This window comes from Notamacropus eugenii, chromosome 2, assembly GCF_028372415.1.
Source record: "Notamacropus eugenii isolate mMacEug1 chromosome 2, mMacEug1.pri_v2, whole genome shotgun sequence".
Classification (NCBI taxonomy): domain Eukaryota; kingdom Metazoa; phylum Chordata; class Mammalia; order Diprotodontia; family Macropodidae; genus Notamacropus; species Notamacropus eugenii.
This window is the reverse complement of record NC_092873.1, coordinates 286,590,916-286,615,087: the sequence shown is the minus strand read 5'-3', so window position 1 is coordinate 286,615,087 and position 24,172 is coordinate 286,590,916. Positions and strand designations below refer to the sequence as shown.

At 37.4% G+C, this 24,172-nt stretch overlaps 1 protein-coding gene across 10 annotated transcripts in view; it reads left to right on the top strand.

Annotated features, from left to right (window-relative positions):
- The window catches only part of LOC140527336 (mitochondrial adenyl nucleotide antiporter SLC25A24-like), a 101,301-nt gene that overhangs the window by 30,613 nt on the left and 46,516 nt on the right, over window positions 1-24,172 (top strand). For 3 of the 10 annotated variants that reach the window (XM_072644184.1, XM_072644183.1, XM_072644185.1), the window contains one exon: window positions 20,853-20,979. In XM_072644184.1, the coding sequence (XP_072500285.1) occupies window positions 20,910-20,979 (70 nt within the window). In that variant the 5' untranslated portion in view covers window positions 20,853-20,909. Of the gene's footprint in view, window positions 1-11,436; window positions 11,808-20,852; window positions 20,980-24,172 lie in introns of those variants that run through there. The other 7 variants (XM_072644181.1, XM_072644180.1, XM_072644182.1 and 4 more) reach the window with 5 other exon arrangements.

The following is a 24,172-nucleotide window of genomic DNA, read 5'->3' as shown; positions in this document are numbered from 1 at the left end:
TCTAAATCCAGTGCTCCTCTCTCTACACCACAGTACCCCACTTGTGGCTGGTCAGACCATGTCTGGTATACTGTGTTTGATTATTAATGCTTTATTTTTTTTAAAGTAAATTTTGTTTATGACTTTTGCCTTTTCAATCTGTACTCTCCCTCACTGCATTGTTACTTTGTACAAAGAAAAACAATTAAGCAAAAACATCCCTTATAGTGACTACCTATAATGATGTGTCCAATATTTTGCCCAAGTAATCTTTGCTTCTCTAACGTGAAAGGAGAACACCATCCAACTCCAGGACTTTCAATGACGTTTTTTTAGTGACTCAGAATTCAACTTCCTTTTAGTGACCTTTAAAAATTTACATTATTGTTGTCATTGTGTACACTGTTGTCTTGGTTCAGTTTATTTCACTATGTGACAATTCATACCATCTCCACCCATGTTTCTCTAAATTTCTCGTGTTTATTTCTTATTGCACAATAATGGTTTGTTTCATTTACATACTGGATTTTCCAGTCATTTCTCAAATGCTGGACATTTACTCTCACTGTCCACCCCTCCTCCACCTCCACTTTGCTACCACAAAGAATGCTGCTTTGAATACTTTGGTATATATTGGACCTTTGTTTCTGTCTTAGAATTCCTTAACCCTTATACTCAGTAGCGAGATTGCTGAGTCAAAGGATATGGAACAGTTTAGACATTTCTTTTGAATAATTCCCATTAGAAATCTAGTTTGGTGGTGCAAATTCCCAGATTCACCAATAGGCTTCCACATTATGTCTAGGTAATCTCAATAGGACACCCACGTACCAGTTTTTCCACAGCCCCTCCTGCAATGATGTTCCCATCTTTTGTCATTTTGTCAACTGACATGGTGAGAGGTATTATTTCCAGGTTGTTTTGATTTGAATTTATCTTACTATTTGGAGCTTATTTTTATATGACTCTTGATAGTTTGCATTTTTTTTTTGAAGAGGTAGCTGATAATTTCAAATGGGCCAGAAATTAGATGCAACTAAACAGCATCATGGACAGCTAAGTGGTACAGTGGATAGAGGGTTGGACCTGGAGTCAGGAAGATGAGTCTTCCTGAATCTCAAATCTTCAACTACTTTTCAGGCAATTTTGAATTGGTTGTTTTGTAGACATGTTAAAGGACAGCAAAGTGGCTCAATAGAGATATGGGTCTGAATGCAGGTAGACCAGAGTTCAAATGTGGCCTCAAAGACTTAATTGTGTGACCCTGGGCAAATCACTTAACTCTGTTTGCTTCGGTTCCCTCATCTGCAAAATGAGCTGGAGAAAGAAATGGCAGACCTCTCCAGCATCTTTGCTAGGAAAACCCCAAAAGGGGTCACAAAGAGTTGGACACATGACTGACACAACAACAGATATCTTAAAACTCAACATGCTCCAAACAGAACTCATTATTCCCCCCCACCCCAAACTTTCCCCACTTCCAAACTCCTATGTTACTATTTCTCAGTCCTTCAAGGTTAGAACCTAGGGGTCATCCTTGGTGCCTTGCTATCTCTCACCTCCCTATATCCAATCTGTTGGCAAGGTCTGTTGATTTCACCTTTGTAACATCTCTTGACCATGTAACCTTCTCTCCTCTGACACTGGCTCCACTCTAGTGCAGGTACTCACCACTTCACATCTGGATTATTGCAATAGCTTGCCTCAAGCTATTGCCTCTCTCCACCCAGTTGTCAAAATGATTTTCCTAAAGCACAGGTCTGACTATGTTACCCTCCCCCCTCCCCTGCCAAACTCCAGTGGTTTCCTGTCATCATTAGGATCAAATAAAAAACCCTGTGTTTGGGCTTTCAAAGACCTTCATAACCTGCCTCTGTCCCCAAATTTTCTAGTCTTCTTATATCTTACACCTCTCTCTCCCATGAACTTTTTGATGCAATAATATTGGTCTTTCTGCTGTTTCTTGAATAGGATACTCAATCATGTGACTGCCTGAGTTTTCTCTTTTAAAGACTTTTTTTAAAAATAAATTTTCATAGATATTTTCAGTTTCTTCCACCACCATAGTATCCATATATACCTTCCCTTCTCCCTCCTAGAAAACTATTCCCTATGACAAATAATATTTTTTTGAGTAGAAAAAAAAGCACAACTAATTGATACATTGAAAAAGTTGGAAGATGTTCAATGTATAACACTTGTGAACCTCTTGCCTCTCCCAAGGGGTAGGTCAGGGGTATCATATCTTTTCATTTGAGTCCTATTTAATCTTTATAATTTTGTTGCATTTACTTTTGATTTTTTGGTATGTCGTTCTTTCCATTTACAATTGTTGTATTTTCTGCCTATATTGTTTTCTTGGTTCTACTTAATTCACCCTGCATCAGGTCATATAGATCTTTCCATGATTCTCTGTATTCATCACACTCATTATTTCTTACAGCACAGTACTATTTCATTACATTCATGTACCATAACTGTTTAGCCATTCCTCATTGATGAGCATCTACTTTGTTTCCAGTTCTTAACTACAAATGCTGCTACAAATATTTTGGAGTATATGTGACTTTTTCTCTTATCATCAGTGGTTTCATTGAAGATATAAGTCCAGTAATGGATTTTCTGGTTCAAAGTTTATGGACATTTTAGTGACTTTATTTGCATAATTCCAAATTGCTTCCCAAAATGGTTGTGTCATTTTATAGCTTCACCAACAATGTTATTAGTGTGCCCATTTTCTTATAACATTGGCTACTATCATTTTTGTCAATTTGCAGGGTATGAGGTGAAACCTCAGGGTTGTTTTGATTTGCATTTCTTTTATTATTAGTGATTTGGAGCATTTTTTTATTTGAATATTTTAAAATTCTTTTGCGAATAGTTCATATTCTTTGACCATTTATATATTTGGGAATGGCTATTATATATACATGTGTGTATATATTTTATTTATCTTGGATATTAAATCCTTATCAGAAAAATTTGATACAGTTTCCCCCCCCATTTGACCAATTTCCTCTTATCCTAGATGCATTAATGTTATCTATATAGAAACTTTTCAATTTTAAGTAACCAAAGTTATCTATTTCATCTTTTCAATTGTCTCTGTTCATGACTCTGAGAATTTTTGATGACTATGCCCCAGGCTTGTAATATTCTCTATCCTCATTACTGTGTCCTGGCTTCTTTGGTTTTCTTCAAGCCTCAGCTAAAATCACACCTTTTGTCAGAAGCACTTCCTGTTCCCTAGATGTCTGTTATCATTTTTGTATTCCCAACGATTAGCACAGTGCCTGGCACAAAGTAGGTCCCTAATATATTTATTGACTGAGTTACCACAAAGGGCAGAATTAAGACCAATGGACAGAAGTTATAAGGCAGAAAGTTGTAGATTGACCCTCTAATAATCAGAGCTATTTGAACAATGGAAAAAAGATGGCCCTAGGTGATAGAGGTCTCTCTGTCATAATTAGTTATGAGTTGGAATCAGTCTATCTGGATTCCTAGTACATCTGAATCAGCATAAGAAAGGCAGACTCCAAAGCTGAGTCCTATATTGCCTTTATCAGGACATAGTGAGGGATGAAAGAAACAATAACCAATGATTTGGGGTGATCTAGAATTCCCCCCTTTTCCTTAAGTCCTGATTTTAAAAGTTCAGTCTTTTGAAGGGCATTTCAGATAATGAGATTGAACTTTCTTGTTCAGACCCATTCAGGTATGGTAGCCATTGTGATCTACTCAGGTTTGTGCGGGGATAAATTCTTTGAATGGATTCCCCAAGGCTAGGAGTAACTTAAGAAGTAGATGAAATAGTCAAAGTTCAGGGCTAGGCTCTCATTGTAATATTCATTCTCTAATTAATTGTTAACTAATCAAAGTTGATTGGAGCTGCTCTCTTCCAATGGGCATATAAATTGTGAGCCCTACCACCATGATATCTTTGGTCTGAGAGTGATGGCCCAATGGCAATCTTTTTTTATTAAAATACTGGCATTATTGATAACATGATTGAATGACCCGGAAATCATGTCTCTCAAATCTTTTTAATTGCCATAGGATAGAGGTGATTTTGAGGAATCCAGTCCTTCTTGGACCCTGAATATGGCTCAGCTGCATTGGAGTTCCAATGCATAGAATGTATACATGCCATAGAATGTAATTTATGCATTGGACATACTGCTAACTTCATCATTAAAAATGTTAGACAAAGGCTGAGTAAGCATCTGTTGGGGATGCTATAGAACAGGAATTCTTAACCTAGTCTTTGTGAACTTGTTTAAAAAATATATTTTTGATGACTGTATTTCCATGTAATTGATTTTCTTTGTAATATTATGTATTTTATTTTATGCATTTGAAAACATGGTTCTGAGAAGTGCTCTCTAGGTTTCACTAGACTGTCAAAGAGGTCTGACACACAGAAAAAGATTAAAACCCCTGGTATAGAAGGTACTTGATAGGAAGTTAGATTAAATTAATCTCAGAGTCCCTTGCAATTCTAATAGTAATTCTAATATTCAATGATAATAAAATGAGGCAAAACTCAAGTTACACACTGAAACAGTGAGGGCCAGTGAAGAAACTCCCTTGGGAGACTATAGATGACTTTTCTAGGTGAACTCCTAAGAGCCTTCCCCAAAAGATCCTTTCCCTTTTTCTTTTCTCTCTCCTAATGTTGCCAATTCACCCTAGATCCTGGAGAAAAATGTTAATGGCCTACTGACTCTGAACTGGGAGTGACCAAGCCATTAATTTATAGAAATACGGAACCTCAGAGTTGAAGAAGAATCTAGGGGCAACTTAGTCAAATATTTAAGTGTTTAGAGCCTTGTAAAGGTTGGTTTCAGATTAGGAAATCTGATCTCTGTTGTCAGCTCTGACACCAATTATGTGACTATGGGCAAACCATTTAAACATTTCTGTGCCTCAGTTTCCTCTTTGGTGAAATTGGGGTAATGATACTTCACTACTGCTTCACAGGGTTGTTGTGAAGACAGTATTGTACAAACTGTAAAGTGCCTTACAAAAGTGAGGTATTGTCATTATCATAATTATTAATGTTAAGAATCCTGTCTACAACATTTCTAGCAAGTGTTCAAAGTGTCTTTGTTTGGCAATTAGAACTGCCTCCCTCGGAGGCATCCCATTCCATTTTTTGGAAAGCTCAAATTTTTAGGAAGTTTATTTTTACATCAAGCATAAATATGTCTTTTGGTAGCATCTATTTGTGTCTCAGTTCTGTTTTCTGAGGCCACACAGAGCAAAACCTTCTTCCCTATGAGTACACTCAAAGATACCTATCAACTTCTCCCTGTCTTCTCTTCTCCAGGCTAATATCTATTAATTATGAATTTATTTCAGTCTAGGAGATGCTGGGAACCCCAAAATTCAAGGGCAAAAGAATTCAACTCAAGCCTTATTTCAGTCAGGGACAAGGTTTATTAAAACACCAGTTGAGGTGGGTAAGATTTTAAGAATCCCTGTTATTGGCCAGGTTTTAAGAATCTGAGAACTTTAATGGAGGCAAGATGGACCTTTGATACCTGTGAGAAGATCTGGAGGTGACCTAGGAGTAACCAAGTAGTCTGGTATGACCAGGAGGTAACAGAAGGGGTTTAGATGGAATTAAGGAGTGGTAGTCTGGGGTGGGGCCAGGTGCAGACAATGAGAGCCCCAATGAAAGGGCAGTTGAAAGGATTATTAACTAGGAAGGGCCTGGGCATGTGGGAAAGTTCAAGGGAAATTCCAGGAGGGGGTGGTTCCTAGGGCCCATACCCCGTCAGATTGGTTGAAGGTATTGTGCAAGTTGACAGACCCTAGATCTTTTTCTGATTAATCACTGTCTCTCTAGCATTTGTGAAGATAACTATGAAACTCATCTTGTTAGATTTAGTCTTACTTTCTAATAGGTCATAGATATTTTTTAATCCAAACTGGGTCATCCACTTTGTTAGCTGGCCCTTTCTGCTTTGTGTCATCTGCCAGTCTGATAAAGTTGCTAACTATTTCTTTATTTAAGTTACTGAAAAATATTCAAAAGTATGGAGCAAAGAACAAATGTCTGAGAACTCTACTAGAGACCACCATCCAATATGATACAATGGCAGTATTAACTATTCTTAGAGTTAAAAGATCACTGAAAGGAGCTCAGAAGTCACATATTACAGTTCTTTCAAGTTTGGGATATAATTCATCTCATATTTAAACCAAATGTGTCAGAGACACATTTTTGATAAATTTGTAAGCATTCCACTTGGAGATTTGTGACACATAATTCTTACTAAATCAGAAAAGCCTCCTCTCTTTTAAGCAGCCTCAAAGTTTACGGTGTTTATGAAACAAAACATGAAAATAGCAATTATAAAACAAAAGCATATTTTTTCAGGCAGGGTTTTAAAAATTACTAAACGAAGAGATCAATATTCATATCTACATGCAAATACCCTAAGAGAAGATAGATCTTCCCAGAAACTAACTCCTCCCTCTAAAGATTCAACTGAAAACAAAAGGGGCACCTTTAGATCCCCACCCTTAGTTTAGTTAGCATAAACAAGACACTTTTCATTACTTCCTTAGTTATAGGTATAATCTCCCTCCTAACTAGTTCTGTTAGAAGAGAATGAAGATCACTTTTTAAATTAAGACTTCTACTCAAGGGAGTCAAGAGAGGTTAAAAAATATTGAACCAGAAACGCTACTATAATTTAAATTTTTATAACATATAAAGGGCTCTTGATGCTTTTTGTTTTCATTTTGGTGGTTTGAGTTCATTGAGGACAACTATTGTTCAGTCTTTTCAGTTGTACCTAACTCTTCATAACCCCATCTGGGGTATTCTTGACAAAGATCCTGGGGTGGTTTGCATTTCCTTCTCAAGCTCATTTCACAGATGAGAAAATTGAGGCAAACAAAGTTAAGTGACTTGTCAGAGTCACAAAGCTTATAGTGGTCTGAGAGTGTGTTTGAATTCACAAAGATGAGTCTTCTTGACTCGTGGCCTGGTACTCTATCCACTGTACCACTTATTTATTTATCTCCTGTCTTTAAATTTTCTCTTTTCCCCATCTAGCCTGAAGTTCAACCAAAGTTGGATTCTAAAAGATTTCCTATGGAATTAAAAAGGAAAGTTGGAACGTGCAGGCTGTAAAATTAGTTATCACTCTTGCAATAGCTGCATAGATCTGCTTCCTCTTCTGGTTATGTCAAATTAGCATACTTTACAGTAGATTAGATCCCTTATGAAACTTTTCCTTCACAGTTTTAGTTGACAATATGATACAGCTACTTCTTTTAACTGAATTTTGTTATGTATGCCTGGGATGAAAAACCAGTTTTTTCGTGGATTTTGTTTTACTTGAAAACTGATTAAGTCTGAATTATTCATAAAATGTTATACTCTGTATGCAAATTATATAGTATTAGTAGATCTTTTGGGGATTCCAGCAGTTTATAGTTTGTGGCTAGGAGGATGTCAGAGGTTGTTCTGACCTTGACTCCTGAAAGAGATGGCCGTTTGACAGGGGTTTGGGAGGAAACTTGTATAGTGCTGATTCACTGAAAGGAAGACCATTGGTCTACTTTGGCTAGCTTTGAGGAAAACAGCAATAGGGATTATAACTGTGGTTCTAGAGTTGGACAGAAACTTGTAAAGCAGTTAGGAAGGAGACTGATTATCTCAGTCAGTTAAGAAATGGATTTATAGCGGAATGCAACATGTGTTCCATGGTTTAAGTCGTGTTTAATTCTTCATGACCCTATTTGAGCTTTTCTTGGCAGTGATACTGAAGTGGTTTGTCATTTCCTTCTCTAGCTCATTTTATAGATGAGGAAACTGGGACAAAATGAGTTAAGTGACTTGCCCAGGGTCATTTAACTAAGTGTTTGAGTCTTCCTGATTCCAGGCCTGGCACTCCATGTGCTGTGTCACCTATCTTCCCAAATACAGCATAAATCTTAGATAATTATTTGTAGTATTCTTTTGCTTTTGTTTTCCTGGGTACTTCACATTCACTTCTTTTGTTAATTATTACTTAACTATTGTTAATTTATAAGCATATGACCTGAGTATAGTCCTGAAATGAAATATTCTGACTCTCATTTCTTTTCTCTTGTGTGTCTGGTTTGAACAAATCTGATCATGGCTATGTTATTCAATTATTGCACCTGCTTACATATGGCACCTGTCTGCACATGGCAGATATACCTAAGGAATTAAGGTAAATTATTCTTAATTAGGCTTATAAAAACTTAGATTAGAATTACTCGAAGACACCAAGGCAATAAATGTATCAACATCTTGAAATAATAAGAAACTTAAGTCCAGACAGAATCATGGATTCAGAGTTGGAACCCCTCATTTTGCAGATGAGAAAACTGAGGCAAAGAAAGGTTAAGTAACTTGGCCAAGGTCATACAGGTAGTGACAGAGTAGGGATTTGATGAACACCAAAAAAATCACCCAAAAAAACAAAACCAAAAGCAAACCCCAAAAGCAAGCAAATAAACAAAACCTCCCCCCCTGCCCTGATCCTGGCTTGTTCCTACAGGAAGATTCTTTTTATCCCTAGGGTATATGGAAGATGATACAACTAAGTGTTTGGACAAATCTGGAGTTAGAAAAAAGAGACTGGCAGTCATCCTAGCACTTTTGAGGTTTTAAATGCATTCCACAGCTTTTTTCTTTTTTTTGGCGGTCCCAAGATAATCTGGGATGACAGTTTCTGCTCATGTTTTTTCCCTAAAAAAATCCACTGGGGAAATGCACATATTCTTGGTGGGACTAATGGCAATAGTGGATGGAGAAGGGGATGGTGCTTTACTATATTCTCTTTCTTCTCCTTTCCATACTCTTTCTTGCTGACTTTTTACAATTTAATGAATTCAGCACCAGCACTGAAACCTATTTCCAGACATTTTCTTTGGTGGTATGTTCCTATTAATGCTATAAAATCAGAATTCTTATCCCAGGAACTGCATAGACACCTCTAGAGGGTAGGGTGTGCTTATTGTTATTTAGTCCTGTTGTGACCCCATGGACCATAGCATAGTAGGCCCTTCTAGCCTCCACTATCTCTTGAGGTCAGTTTAATTTATGTTTGTTGTTTCTGTGACATTATCTATCCATCTTGTCTTCTGCTGTCTCCTTTTCTTTCAATCTTTTCTAACATAAGGGTCTTTTCCAATAAGTCCTGTCTTTTCATTGTGGCCAAAGTATTTAAGTTTCGGCTTCAGTAGTTGACCTTCCAGTGAAGAGTCTGAATTGATTTCTTTAGTACTGACTAATTTGATCTCCTTTCAAACGTCTTCTCCAACACCAAATTTGAAAGTGGCCATTCTGCAGTGCTCAGCTTTCCTCATAGCTCAACTTTCACATCCATACATTGTTACTAGAAAAAAACATGCTTTTGACTATGCAGACCTTTGTCAACAAGGTGTTGTCTCTACTTTTTAGTCTACTGTCCAGATTTTCTTTCTTTTCAAGGAGCAAATGTCTTTTAATTTCATGTCTGCCATTTGCAGTGATCTTTTAGCCTGATAATATAAAATCTGACATTGCTTCTATTTCTTCTCCCTCTTGCCAACATATGATAGGACCAGTTGTTAGTCTTTTAGATGTTAAGCTTCAGTCCAGCTTTAATACTCTCCTCTTTCACCCTCATCAAGAGGTTTCTTAATTCTTCACTATCTGCCATCTGAGTGGTATCATCTGCATATCTGATATTGTGGATATTTCTCCTGGCAACCTTAATTCTAAGTTTTGATTTATCCAGCCTGGCATTTTATATAACGTTCTCTGCCTGTAAGTTAAATAAATAAGGTGACAATATTCAATCTCCTTTTCCAATCTTAAGCCAATCAGTTGTTCCATGTTCAGTTCTAATTGTTGCTTCTTAACCTGTGTCCAGGTTCCTGAGGAGACAAGTAAGAAGATCTGGTACTCCCATCTCTTGAGGACTTGCCACATTTTATTGTGATCCACACCGTCAAATATTTTAGTGCAGTCAATGAAGCAGAAGTAGATGTTTTTTTCTGGAACTCTCTTGCTTTCTTCATGATCCAATGAATGTTGACAATTTGGTCTCCAGTTCCTCTGACTCTTTGAAAACCAGCCTACTCTTCTGGTAATTCTCAATTCACATATTGCTAAAGGCTAGCTTACAGAATCTTAAGCATAACCTTACTAGTGGGTAAAGTGAGCACAATTGTTTGGTAATTTTAACGTTCCTTGTTATTGTCTTTCTTTAGGATTGGGACATAAACTGATCTTTTCCTATCCAGTGGCCATTGTTGTGTTTTCCAAATTGCTGGCATATTGAGTGCAGCACTTTAACAGCATCATCTTTTGGGCTTTTAAATGGCTCAGCTGAAATTCCATCACCTCCAGTAGCCTTATTGTTAGCAGTGCTTCCTAAGGCATACTTAACTTCATTCTCCAGAATGTCTAGATCACTAACCGTGCCATCTTGGTTATCTGTGATGTTAAGATCTTTCTTGTATGGTTCTCCTGTGTTATTCATTAACTTCTCAACCTCTTCTGCTTTCTGTTAAATCCATACCATTTTTGTCTTTTATCATGTCCATTTTTGCATGAAATGATTCCTTGATATCTCTAATTTTCCTGAGAGCTCTCATCTTTGCCATTCTGTTGTTTTTTTTTCTTTTTTTCTTTTTTGCATTGTTCACTTAAGAAAACCTTATCTTCTTGCTATTCTCTGGAATTCTACATTCAGCTGTGCTTTTTATTGTGAAATTCAGGGTGTGAACAGATTTCTATTCAATCTCTTTTTTCCTCTATATTAATTCGTTAGGGTCACAACCCAAAAAATCAATCAAAGCAGTGAAGAAACCAAAGTAAGCTACAGGTTACCTGTATTTCATTTCTCCTTCTCTGCCCTTCCTTAGGTGTCTCCTTTTCTACAGAAAGACTGATTCCCACCTCAAAGTCAAAGCCAAAACTAATCCCTGGAGGTAGCCTCCGCAGTTGCCTTTACATTTCTGAAGCTCCTACTGTGTGGAAAGCTCTGAGCCGGGCACCTGAATGGGTGCTGTCCTGTAGGCTGATAGGGACTCAGAAAGGATGCTCAGGGGAGAGACTTGAGCTCCAGGACTTGCGGCTCCCTGCCGGTCAAGCGTCCTGCGACCCCGAGCAATACCAGTCTCAGTCCCCCAGTTTCGTCCTGCCCCACCCCGGGGAGCTGGCCTGCAGGAACTGCCCAGCGCGTAGAAACGGACGCTGGACTTTAGAGGCCTTTTCCTCACTGAGTTCTGACGACGCCCCGAAAATGTGGGCCCTCCTTACTACAGGGCCACTCAGATCTATAGAACTAGATGGGCAGAGGACGCTCAATTCCGTGCAGACTGGCTAAGTGAGCTCCGCTGCCCGCTGCCGGCTGCCCGCTGCCCGCTGCCCGCTGTCCCGGCGCGGGTGCAGCTGCCCTGCCTCCGCGCGACCAGACAGCTCGTGCCCTTCTCGGTCCGCAGCCCGAGCCGCCACCGCCGCGGTCCTCGACCGGGCTGGGCGAGGGAAAGGCCGGAGCAGAGCCAAGGAGGGCGGGCTGAGGGCCCGGCTGGTGGTCGGAGGAGACTTTTCCCACGTCCCTTAGGGTGTCCCCCCCACTGCCTCTGGGTACGATGCTCCGCTGGGTGCGTGGCTTCCTGCTGACCGCCCGCAGCAACAAAGAAGACGAGTCCAACCGCCGCTATGAACACCTCTTTGCCCAGCTGGACCGCAACGGGGACGGGAAGGTGGACATCGTCGAGCTGCAGGAGGGTCTTGGGAAGTTGGGCTTCTCTGTGGGCGATGAGGCGCACCAGGTGGGCAGCAGGTGAAAAGGGGATGGGACAGAGGTGGGCAAAACCAAACCCTTTCCCCAAGATCTAGCGAGAAACCCATAGCTCTAGTGAATTTCTTTATTAAGAAAAACACCCTTTCCCCATCCTCATTCTTACATTAATTTAATGAACGAAAAATAATGAAACTTTGACCTGTCCTGGCCTCCTTTCCAACTTAGACCATGGTTTCATGATTGTGTGAGCAAAAGTGGAAAGATTTCGATCTGGGAATGCCTTAAGAGTGGCCCCTGCGGTTGACAGTGATAACACACGGTAGCCTTCCAGGAATGAGTTTCAGGAATTGTGAGGCCCTGGGAGAGGGGCTTCTTCCAACTACTGACCACTGCTTTTAGGAAGTCTCTCTAGATACCTAGTGGCCTAAATACGTCTTCCTGGCTGCTGCTTGCTGGGAGTACATATGAGAACCCAGGGGCCCTTGATAAATGGCTTCCGAAGGGAGAAAGTGCTGGCTAGGATCTGGGTTTGAATTCTTGTAGTACCACTTACTATTACTTGGGTGATCTTGGGTAAGTCATAACCTCTCTCTAGGCCTTCTTTTCTTTTTCTGTAAATGAGAGGATTGAATGAGATGACCTCTAAGGTCCAATGATTTAATTTTGGAAAATAATTAAGCTTTTAAGGCTCTGGTGTACAAATATCATCAAGAGTTTTGCGCAATTCAACAAACATTTGTTAAACAACTGTTCTATGAAGAGCACTATGCTGAATGCTGGGTAAAAGACAAAGTTTTGATATGAGGGTCCTGCTGTCATGGGACTTACAAGTAGGGGAAAAGATACATAGGACAAGTAAGTATCATGCAAAGTGACAGATGGTGAGCACATGGATATGCCAGCAAAGTGATCTATAGGGAGTGTGGGTGGAAAGATGAGGTTTCTTGGAGGAGGTGACATTTGAGAGGACTAGAGACTTGGGGGGGTGGCCTAGAAGAAACCTCTTAATAGAGCTTACGTAGCACTGACTAATGGGGATAGTAAAAGATGTGTGTGTAATTCCCCTAGTATCTGAATCCAGGGCATTATATTTCTTGCATTCTATCATTCTTTCATCCTTATAATGCTGGTGTTATTTCACTTTCCCCTTTCTTCTTCAAGTGCAACTTTAAGTAAAATTTCATTCAATTAAATTAATTAAATTTTCAATTAATTAAATTTCCAATTAGTTAATTAAATTAATTAAATTCAATAAGATTTATTAAGTATTTACCATTAACAAGTACTAAGTGATGGGGATACAATTGTACTAGGTGTTGGGAATACAACTACCAAAACTGTAATCTCCCAGAATTGTTCTGAGAATTAAATGACATAATTTAAAGCCCTTAGCACAGTGTCTGACACATAGTAAATGCTATATTATTTCTATTTATTTTTTTACTGTCTCTCTATATCTTTGCTTTAAAGTTCTATAGTATTAAATTATGAATGTTTTCGTAGAAATGTGTTTAAAATTTTTTTGAAAGATATATTGTTTGGGTGAAGTCTTCACAATGGATTTGCTGGGTTGAAAGGCATGAAAAGTTGTATTAGTTCTGGACTAATATATATATATACATATATATGTGTATATATATGTATATATTTACATATATACATATATATATATTGCTATATTGTCCTCCAAAATGTTTGCACTAGTCTTCAGTCCTACCAATAATATAATAGGGTACTTGTTTCCCCACATTTCTACCAATATTAGATTTTTATAAACTTTTTGTATTTTTCTATAAGATCATATCCTCTAATTCTCATTAGAGAATTTGTTTGTTTTTTTTTAGCAATCATTTGCATTTTTCTCAACCCTAAATTGCCTGTTTGTATGATTTGACTCATTTCATTGGGGATTATTTATGTACATCAGTTCCTTCTAGATTCTTATGCACTTAATATTTTTAAAAATATTTTGAAAGCAAGTATTTTCCCAATCTATTTCTTTCCTTTTAACTTTAGAGATACTGCTTTTTGTTTTTATCTTTCTGTTCTCATATAACCAAACCTTTTGATTTTGTGTTCTGTAAGTTCTGTTTGTTTGATAAAAATCCCTTCTCTGGCTAGTTAAGAAAAATAATTTTCTTCTATTTTTTTAATGAATTAAAATTTAGATTGTGGATCCAGTTAATTTATTATGGTTTATGATATAAAATATGTATCTAAACTATTTTTTTTTTTTTGCTGCATTGCCATCTATTTTTTTCAAAAAGTTTTTTTTGGAATGGTGATTGTATTCCTAATATTTTTAAAATATGGGCTTATCAAACATCAAATCTTTTATACTCATTGGGTTCTATTCTGTGGTTCTATTATGTTTCCTTGACTTTCCATTCTTTCCCTAGTACTAGACATTTAAAAAATAATTATCGCTTTGTAGTGTTTTGATATCTATGAGTGTTTGCCCCACTTTGCTGCTTTTCTTTTTGACTCTTTTTTGTATTCTTGTTCATCTTTTTAGCTCCCTACTTTAATACCTTCATTAACTCTTAATGTTGTTCAGTCATGTCTGACTCTTCATGGTTCCATCTGGGGATTTTCTTGACAAAGATCCTTCAGTGTTTTGCCATTTCCTGCTCCAACTCATTTTGCAGATGAGGAAACTGAGGCAAATAGGGTTAAGTGACTTGCCTAGAGTCACACAGCTAGTAAGTGTCTGAGGCCGGATTTGAACTCAGGAAGATGAATCTTCCTGACCAGTCCTGGTGCTCTGTGCACTATGGTGCTACCTAGTGGCTCTATCTTTGCAGCCTTTTTAATAGTGTCCTGGGCTCCAATCTCTCCATTCTTTAATTGATCCTTCAGATTGTTGCTGAAGTGATTGCAGTGTAGTGTGTTTATTGAATGTCTCTGCTGCTCAAAAATCCTTAAAAGACTCCCCACTGCCCTGTAAATAAAATAGTAACTCCAGACCCTGGTATTTAAGGCCTACCACTCTCTGGCTTCAATGTACCTTTCCAACATGACTGGCATAATGAAGAGAGGGGGTTTTGAGCAGGAAAATTGGGTTCAAGTCCTGACTCTAGCACATATTAGCTCGTGTCAATCTGGGCAAGTCACTTAACCTCTTAGTGTTCTAGGCAACCCTCTAAGACCCTTCAGCTGCTGATGAGGCACTTACCTGGTAGAGAGGGAATTTTCTCATTTTCTCATTATCTTTATGAAAATCCCAGATTGTCTTTATCACCATCTTCCCATATGACATTTATTATGATTTTATCTAATTCAGTGAAATCATTTATTGGTATTTTGCATGGTATTGCATTAAATCTGTAAGTTGGTTTGGGATATATTTACTATTTTTGCTATTTTTATTTGACCTGCACAGGGAGTATCTTTCTATTTAGTCATTTCTTCCTTGATTTCTGTTAATTAATTTGACTTTGTACAGGTTTCTTATATGCCTCAAGTCAATATTTGGTGCATTTTTTGATTTTTTTTTTTATCCTTAATGTTGGCATATGGTACTGATTGATGATTGGGGGAGGGGGGAGAAATTATCTTATGTCTAATTTCTTTAGTAAAGTCATTGATTACCATTAATTTTTGTTGTTGATTCCATTTTTTAGATATATCATTATGTATGAAAAACAGATATTTTAACTTCTTCAACAATGATTATTCTGTTAGTTTCTTTTCATGCCTTATTGATAAGACTTCTAAAACCATAATAAATACAAATGGCAAGTGAAAACTTCTCTTTTTAATGGGTATGCTTCAGTGTTTTTCCATTTTCCATGAAATATTAAAATTATGGAAATCTCCATTTGGTTTGTCCCTTTTCCACCTTGATTAGATTCTTTTTAATGTGACCAACTTTCTACATTTCATACCATTTCACAGTCAATCAGCATTGTAGCCACACAAACTTCTATCATAGCAAGAAAATCAATAAAACATTTGTTAAGAGAGACTCTGTGGAAGGTGGTCAGCTTAATTGCCTTCCACCATTTCTCTTGACCATTTCCCAAAGCAGAAAACCAGTTCCTGATGTCTTTTATACCCTCCCTGGGTAATGAATGGATTAATGCCAAGACTTATATGTGTGGGACCCCTTTTTAGGGGTTTGGGGCCTTAATTAATGGGGGCAACGAAACAATGTAGGAGATGGAAGTTTGTGTTTCCTCTGTCTTCCCTTTTTCTCTCCTTTTTTTGGGTTTAATTTTATTAATTTTTTTGTTACATTTTGTTTCAAACCATCTCCTCTTTCCTTCTTCACCTCACACTATAGAAGGCCACTATTTGGTGTACACACACACACACACACACACACACACACACACACACACACGTGTAAAACCATACTATGCATACTTCTATTTATCAGGTCTTTCTCTAGAGGTGGATGACGTGTTCCTCCAAAGGTCCTTTGTAGTTGATTTGAGTATTTATAATTCTCAAAATAGCTTAGTTATTATGCTTATTCTTTTAACAACATTGCTGTTATTGTATACAATGCTCTCTTATTTTTGTTCATTTCATGTCTCCTTCTTTTTGAATGGCTGACAAGGTTTTCAAAAGCTTTCATTTGCAACTTGTTCATATCCTACCTTTCCAGCCTTATTGTTGTTTAGGTGTGTCTGCTTTTTCCTGATCCCATTTGGGGTTTTCTAGGCAAAGATACTGAAGTGGTTTGCCATTTTCTTCTCCAGCTCATTTTATAGATGAGGAAACTGAGGCAAACAGGGGTAAGTGATTTACTTAGGGTCACACTGGTACCAAGTATCCCAGGTCACACTTGAACTCAGGAAGATGAGTCTTCTGATGTACAAGGCCTGGTATTTTATCCATGGTGCCACCTAGCTTTCTAGCCGCCTTATATATCATTCCTCTATGTGTACTGTAGTTCAGGAAAACAAGACTTTTTACTAGTTCTGAAACAGGACATTATGCCTCTCCCCTCCATTCCTTTGCACTGGCTGTTTCCTATGTGAGTGTGTGTGTTTTTATACATATACATATATACACATATACATACATATACATGTCCATCCATCCATCCATCCATCCATATACATATATATGTGTGTATATATATATGTGTGTGTGTGTGTGTGTGTGTGTGTGTGTGTGTGTGTGTATGCATATACACTTATTGCCTTCCCCAACTTAGGACTGGGAGATTTTGTTTTTTATCTTTCTATTTCCTACACAAGGCCTTGTACACAGTAAGAATTTAATAAATGCTTGTTGATTGATCTCCATTCCATGTTGGCCACGGCTGTGGAGTTCAGCTACAGAGATCTTTAGTAGTTTGCAATAGCATTTCTTTTAGGGCATTCAAGGGAGCCAGAGAATGGGGAAACTGTTAGTATATCTCTTGCCTATACTTGGATCAGTGGATGTGGTGTTAATAGTACGTGTTGAGGAAAGATTGGTTGAAGCTGTTGAAGACTCATCTTGCCTACATGTGAGAATGTTCATGGCTGTCTGTCATTTTTGGGTCATGGCTTCATTCTGTTCAAACACATAGAATGCACCAAATTTGGGGGATATACAGTGCTGAAAGCTGCGATCAGGTCCAGGTTAGCATTTGCCTTTCTGGATCACCCCTGATTTCTTTTTCCCTAAAGAACAATTCCTTAAAGAACATGGGTGCCCAGTGGTGGACAAGGGGCACTTGTTAACAGGGAACCTAATCAGACCTTATCAGAGACCTCTATTCAATCAGTCAATGAAACAATCCCTACTCTCAGGGAGATTCCATTCTGTGGGAGAGGCAACATGTCTGTATTATTCAGAACAAATACAAGGTAGTCAAGGGAGGGAGAGAGGGAAAAGCTTTGTGTAGAAGGTGATACTTGAGCTGCATCTTGAAGGTGGAGAGGTATTTGTTTCTAAGAGATAATGAATTTGATCTCTCAAATCTTTCTGGAATATTTGTTGTTGTTGAGTCATTTCAGTCATGTCACACTCTTCATGATCCCATTTGGGGTTTTCTTGGCAGAGATACTGGGGTGATTTGCCATTTCCTTCTCCAGTTCCTTTTACAGATGAGGAACTGAGGCAAACAGGGTTAAGTGACTTGCCCAGGGTCACACAACTAGTAAGTGTCTGGGGCTGAATTTGAACTCATGAGTATGAATTTTCCCCAATTCTAAATCCAGTGCCCTATCTACTGAACCACCTTGCTGCTCCTTCTGCAGCGTAAGTCATCTTTATTTCCCACTTCCTCTACAACAAGTCACTTTATCTAGCTTTCAAGAAGTGTTCCTTAAATGAATAAGGCATAAGAGAAGGATAAAAAGAAAATGTTCCTCTCTTACAGGGGAAAAACGAATGACAAATGGGATTAAAAAGGCAGAAGCTTTTTCATTCCATTTCCCCCTCATTGATCCTTGCAATAAAGATAATGCAGATGTGGTTTGAAAATTGCAATGAGCAACGTTGAAGTTTGGAGGGCAATGACTCCAACGGGAAACAGAATACTGACACAGAATACTTAAACTACATGTGTTCAGAACCATAAGAACTGATGGTTTTTATCTTTAGAATATTAAAAAAATTTGGTCAAAATCATCAGTATCATTTGAAGTTTTGAGAATTTGTTTTTTCACTTTCTTAGGCTGAAGATGAAAAATCCCAAAGTAGTTAGTGATTATATATGCATTTTAAAAAGAATGTTCTTAGAAATTATTCACTTATGCCCTTAATTTATATGTCCACACAATAAGTTGGTAGGAAGGAGAGGGAAAAACATTTATATAGCATTTACTATATATCAGACACTGTGCTAAATTTTTACAAATATTATTTCATTTGATCTCCTCAATATCCTTGGGAGGTATGTGTTATGATTTTATAGTTTACAGCTGAGGAATTCACAGTTGAGGAAACTGAGGCAGATGAGGTTAGGTGATTTGCCCAGAGTCACACAGTTAGTAATTGTCTGAGACTAGATTTGAACTACTCCTAAATCCAGGTCTAGCATTTTATCCATTACATCACCAGTTGCCTCTAGAAAGAAGGTAAACAATGAGGATCCTATCTCCACAACATTTTTCTTTTACTTGCAGCATCAGATGTATGTGAATTTATAAAAGGAAATTGCTCTGGTTCTGAAGAGTAGTTTTATTTATGGGTAGAGAAGAGGAAACAGGTGAAGAGTGTGTATCTGACAATAAGGAAAGGCATTAGATAAAGGGTTTAAAGATAGAGCAGTCAGAGGTGTTTCTAATAGGCAAGTCAGTTAAAACTTGCTCTTGATATAGGTGAACCAAGCTGGGAGAGAAAGAGCAAGTCATTTTGGCTTGCTTTGTCAATTCAATAATGTTTTATTAAGTGTGCCTTCTATTTGAAAATTAATCTGATAGTCACTGGGTATTCAAAGATAGTTGATACAGTCTCCAATCTTAAGGAGTTTATAATTTAGTAGGGGAGAGAAAGATGTATATAAATAATTTAACTACAGATGAGAATATATTTAATTATAATAAATTAAATATAACATTAAATTCACAGAGGAGACTATGAAATATTTGAGGAGAGGAGGATCAGGGGAGGCTTTAATAATGAAAGCTGGTTTGAAGAAAATATCAACAGAAGGATATATTGGGGGAATCCATTCTGGTCATATTGTTGTTTGGCTATTTTTCCATCATGTTCAATTTATCTGGGGTTTTCTTGGTGAAGATACTGGAGTGGTTTGCCATTTCCTTCTCCAACCCATACAGATGAGGAAACTGAGGCAAAAAGGATTAAGTGACTTGCCTATGGTTACACAGCTAATGTCTGAGGGCAGATTTGAACTCAGGAAGAAATGACTCCAGGCCAAGCGCTCTATCTACTGCACCACCTATCTGCCCTTCTATCCTGTACATCCTGAAACCCTCTGGTGGGTTGAAAGTGGTATGTTGTGCAGTCCTGTTGTAGTCCCTGGGGGTGACTGTTAGAAATTCAGGCAGAATGAGTCTTTTAGTTTTCTCTAGGAACTTGTAACTTTGCTTCAGAGTACTACTTTTACTAATTAATGTGACATTAGGGCAGCCTGCAGTAAAATGGGATAGTCATACTTTTGGATGCTTTGTCCAGCTTTTTTTGTTTGTGCTAAGTGTATTCCAAGTCTACGCTGCCAATCTGTACGTAAAAGGACTATGAATATTGAAAAGTAAAAGAGATTGATAGAGCTCAAAATGACCTTAATAAGTTTCCTTTCCATTCTTATCTGGCTGACAAATTCAACAATTACTACATGGAAGACACTGCGTTAGTTTCTGAGGGTATAAGGACAAAAAACCAAATCTAGGCACTATGCTCAAGGGGCTTATGTTCTTCAGGAGGATACATAAGCAATGGGTAATTAGATATGTAAACAGATGGATAAGTACTCCAAGGTCAGTGTTTTTTCCACTGTTATCATGCTGCCTTCTGTCTTAATTCTGTAAAATAAATAGGATGATTTGGGGATAGGATCTACATTTTGCAAAGAGGGCATAACCAGCAGAATGAAAACTGTAACATACTTGGGCATTAGTTAGAAATATCTTTACTTTTAGGACTTTTAATGTGCGTATCAGAGAACAGAAGGTATGACTATAATAACATTTGAAAATATGCCTTTTATTATTCATCCTGAAACCCAGATTTGTTTGCGTCTGATATAGTGGTGATTTTTTCCAGCGTGGATTGTCAAGTGAGAGGTGTGTCTAGGTGACCTTGAAAGTCTCTTTTCATTCAAAAAAAACATTTTAAATATAGGGCTTATGGTGTTACCCACAATACTCCTGAGTGCTCAAACCAGGTTAAAATGTAGTGGAGAAATCTTTAACAAAATAAAAGACAAGACAATAAAACATAGATAACATTAATATGTAGATTTTTATGTCATTATGCAGCCTTCAGAGATCTTTATGTGGAATTTAGTGATCCCTGTTTCTGTTTGAGTTGGACATCACTGTTTTGGAAGTCTGTAATTTTCATGTCTTTGGTTAGTTTAGCCATGGACTGACAAAATTGATTTACTTAATAGCACCAGTCTGGCTATACACTAGTACTAAAGAATTTCTCTAATGGTTTTCTTTTCTCTTGTAGCATCTTTTAAAGGCAGGTGATATTAACAATGATAACCATCTAGACTTTGAAGAATTTATGCAATACCTTAAAGACCATGAGAAAAAAATGAAGTTGGCATTTAATAGTCTGGACACAAATCAAGATGGTGAGTTTCATTTTTTCCATTTGCAAATGGCTTAAAGTACACACACATATACATATCAAATTTATGCATATATACATATATATGCTACCAGCATTGAAGGATGTTTCATTGTCTAATATGAAAGCTTTTAAAAGTTTTCTTTTTCCCCAGAGATTAGAAGTAGCCATCCATCCATCCATCCATCCATCCATCCATCCATCCATCCATCCATCTATCCAGAGTCATTTATTAGTGGTTCTATATGCCATGTGTGGTGCTGGACACTAGAGATACAAAGACAAAAGTGAACCAGTCCTTGTACTAAAAAGCATAAATTCCGTCTGAGGAAGGAGACATGCATATGGATGCATATGTAAAATGCATGCAAAATAAATTTAAGGTATTTTTTTTTTTGTAGAGGTGGGGAATGGAAGAGTGGAAGCTAGAGACATTAGCCACTGGGGAATTCAGAAAGGCTTCATGTAGAAGATGGTGCTTGAGTTGATTCTTGAAGGAAACAAGAGATTCAAAGAGATGAGGTGGGGGTACATTCTAGGTACCAAGGACAGTCAGTAAAAAGATGGGAAATGGAATGTCGTGTATGAAGAACAGCAAGAAAAACAGTTTGGTTGGCCTAGAGAATGTGGAAAGGTGAGTAATGTATTAATACTGGACATATAGGTTAGGGCTGACTTCCGAAGAGCTTTAAATATCTATTAAAAGAATTTATATTTTATCCTAGGGGTAATTGGAGTTTATTGGGCAGGTGAGTGAGATTGCCTAACCTGTGTTTTAAGAAAATCACTGGTGACTGTGTGGAAGATGGATTAGGAGGTGACAGACAAAATAGGGAGACCAGTTAGGAGGCTATTACAGTAGTCCATGTGAGAGTAGAGAGAATGGGACTGATAGACAAGATGATGTGTAGGTAGAAATGAGAATATTTGGCAACTAATTAAATCTGGGGAGTGAGAGAGAGTGAAGAGTCAGAAACCAAACCAAGGATGTTCAACAAATGGGTGATTAGAAGGATGATGGTGGTCTGAAAAATAAAATATTTCAGGAAGAGTTTTCTATAATGGGCTCAATTATGGGTGTACTAGGGGGAAATGATAAGGAAGGCTATTTTAGAAATGTTAAGTTTGAGATACTTATGAGATATTCTGTATTAAATGTCCAATAAGCATTTTGAGATTCACAATAGGTGCTCAGGGGAGACATTTGTACTTCATATATAGATCTGGAAGTCATCTGCATAGAGATGATCATAAAATGCACGTGATGGATCAGGATAGAGCCTTAGGATATACCCACAGTTAAGGTGTGTGTTGTGGAGAATAAGCCCCCAAAGGAGACTGATACCTGTGATCAGACTGGTAGAAGGAGAATCAAGAAAGTACAGGCTCATGAAAATTTAGAGAGGAGATGATATTCAGGTGGAGGAGATAATCAACGTTATCAAATACTGTAAAAAAGTGGAGAAGGATAAAGGGTTGAACAAAGGGCACTTTTTTTGTAAAGAGTATTTTGGTTTTTTCCAAATACATGTAAAGATAGTTTTCAACATTCATTTTTTTAATAAGATTTTGAGTTCCAATTTTTTCTCCCTCCCTCCTTTACATCCCCTCCCCTAAGATGGCAAGCAATCTGATATGGGTTATATATGCTTAATCATGAAAACATATTTCCACTTCAGTAATGCTGTGAAAGAAGAAACAGAATAGAAGAGAAAAGCCACAAAAACCAGAGCAAGTGAAAATAGTATGCTTCAAATTCAGACTCCATAGTTCTTTCTCTGAATATGGATAGCATTTTCCATCATGAGTCTTTTGGAATTGTCTTGGACAATTGTATTGCTGAGAAGAACCAAGTCATTTGTAGTTGATCATTGCACAATGTTGCAATTATTGTGTACAATGTTCTCTTGGTTCTGCTCACTTCACTTTGCATCAGTTCATGTAAGTTTTTCAGGGTTTTTCTGAAATCTGCCTGCTCATTATTTCTTATAGCACAATAATATTCCATTATATTCATATACTACAACTTGTTCAGCCATTCCCCAACTGATGGACATCCCCTCAATTTCCAATTCTTTGATACCACAAAAAGAGCTGCTATAAATATTTTTGTACAAGCAGTTAGGATACAGACCTAGTAGTGGTACTGCTGGATCAAAGCATATGCACAATTTGATTGCTCTTTGGGCATAGTTCCAAATTATTCTCTAGAATGTTTGGATCAGTTCATAACTCCACCAAGAGTGCATTCGTGTTCCACTTTTCCCACATCTTCTCCAACATTTATCATTTTCCTTTTTTGTCATAATAACCAATTTGATAGGTGTGAGATGATAACTCAGAGTTTTTTAAATCTGCATTTCTCTAATCAATAGAGATTTAGAACATTTTTTCATATGACTATAGAGAGTTTGATTTCTTCATCTGAAAATTGCATGTTCATATCCTTTGACCATTTATCCATTGGGGATACTTGCATTCTTATAGATTTGACTCTGTTCTCTTTATATTTGAGAAATGAGGCCTTTATCAGAGACACTGGCTGTAAAAATTGTTTCCCATCTCTCTACTTTCTTTCTAATATTGGTTGCTTTGGTTTTGTTTGTGCAAAGCCTTTTAAATTTAATGTAATCAAAATTATCCATTTTGCATTTTGTAATGTTCTATATGTCTTGTTTGGTCATAAGTTCTTCCCTTCTCCATAGATTTGACATGTAAACTATTCCTTGCTCTCCTAATTTGCTTATGGTATCACCCTTTATGTCTAAATCATTTCCTCATTTTGACCTTATCTTGATATATGGTGTGAAATGTTGGTGTATGCCCAGTTTCTGCCATACTATTTTCCAGTTTTCCCAGAAGTTTTTTTTCCCAAATAGTAAGTTCTTATGCTAGAAGTTGGAGTTTTTGGATTTATCAAAGAGTAGACTACTATAGTTATTTACTACTGTGTTTTGTGTACCTATCAATTCCACTAATCCACCATTCTCTTTCTTAACCAGTCCTAAATAGTTTTGATGATTTCTGCTTTATAATATAGTTTAAGATCTGGTATGGCTAGGCCACCTTCCTTTGCATTTTTTTCACTAATTCCCTTGATATTCTTGACTGAAAAGGGCATTGTTTTTGCCAATTAAGAGATCCTGGGTAACTTTGGAAAGAATGGTTTCATTTGAGTAATAAGGTTGGAAACCAGA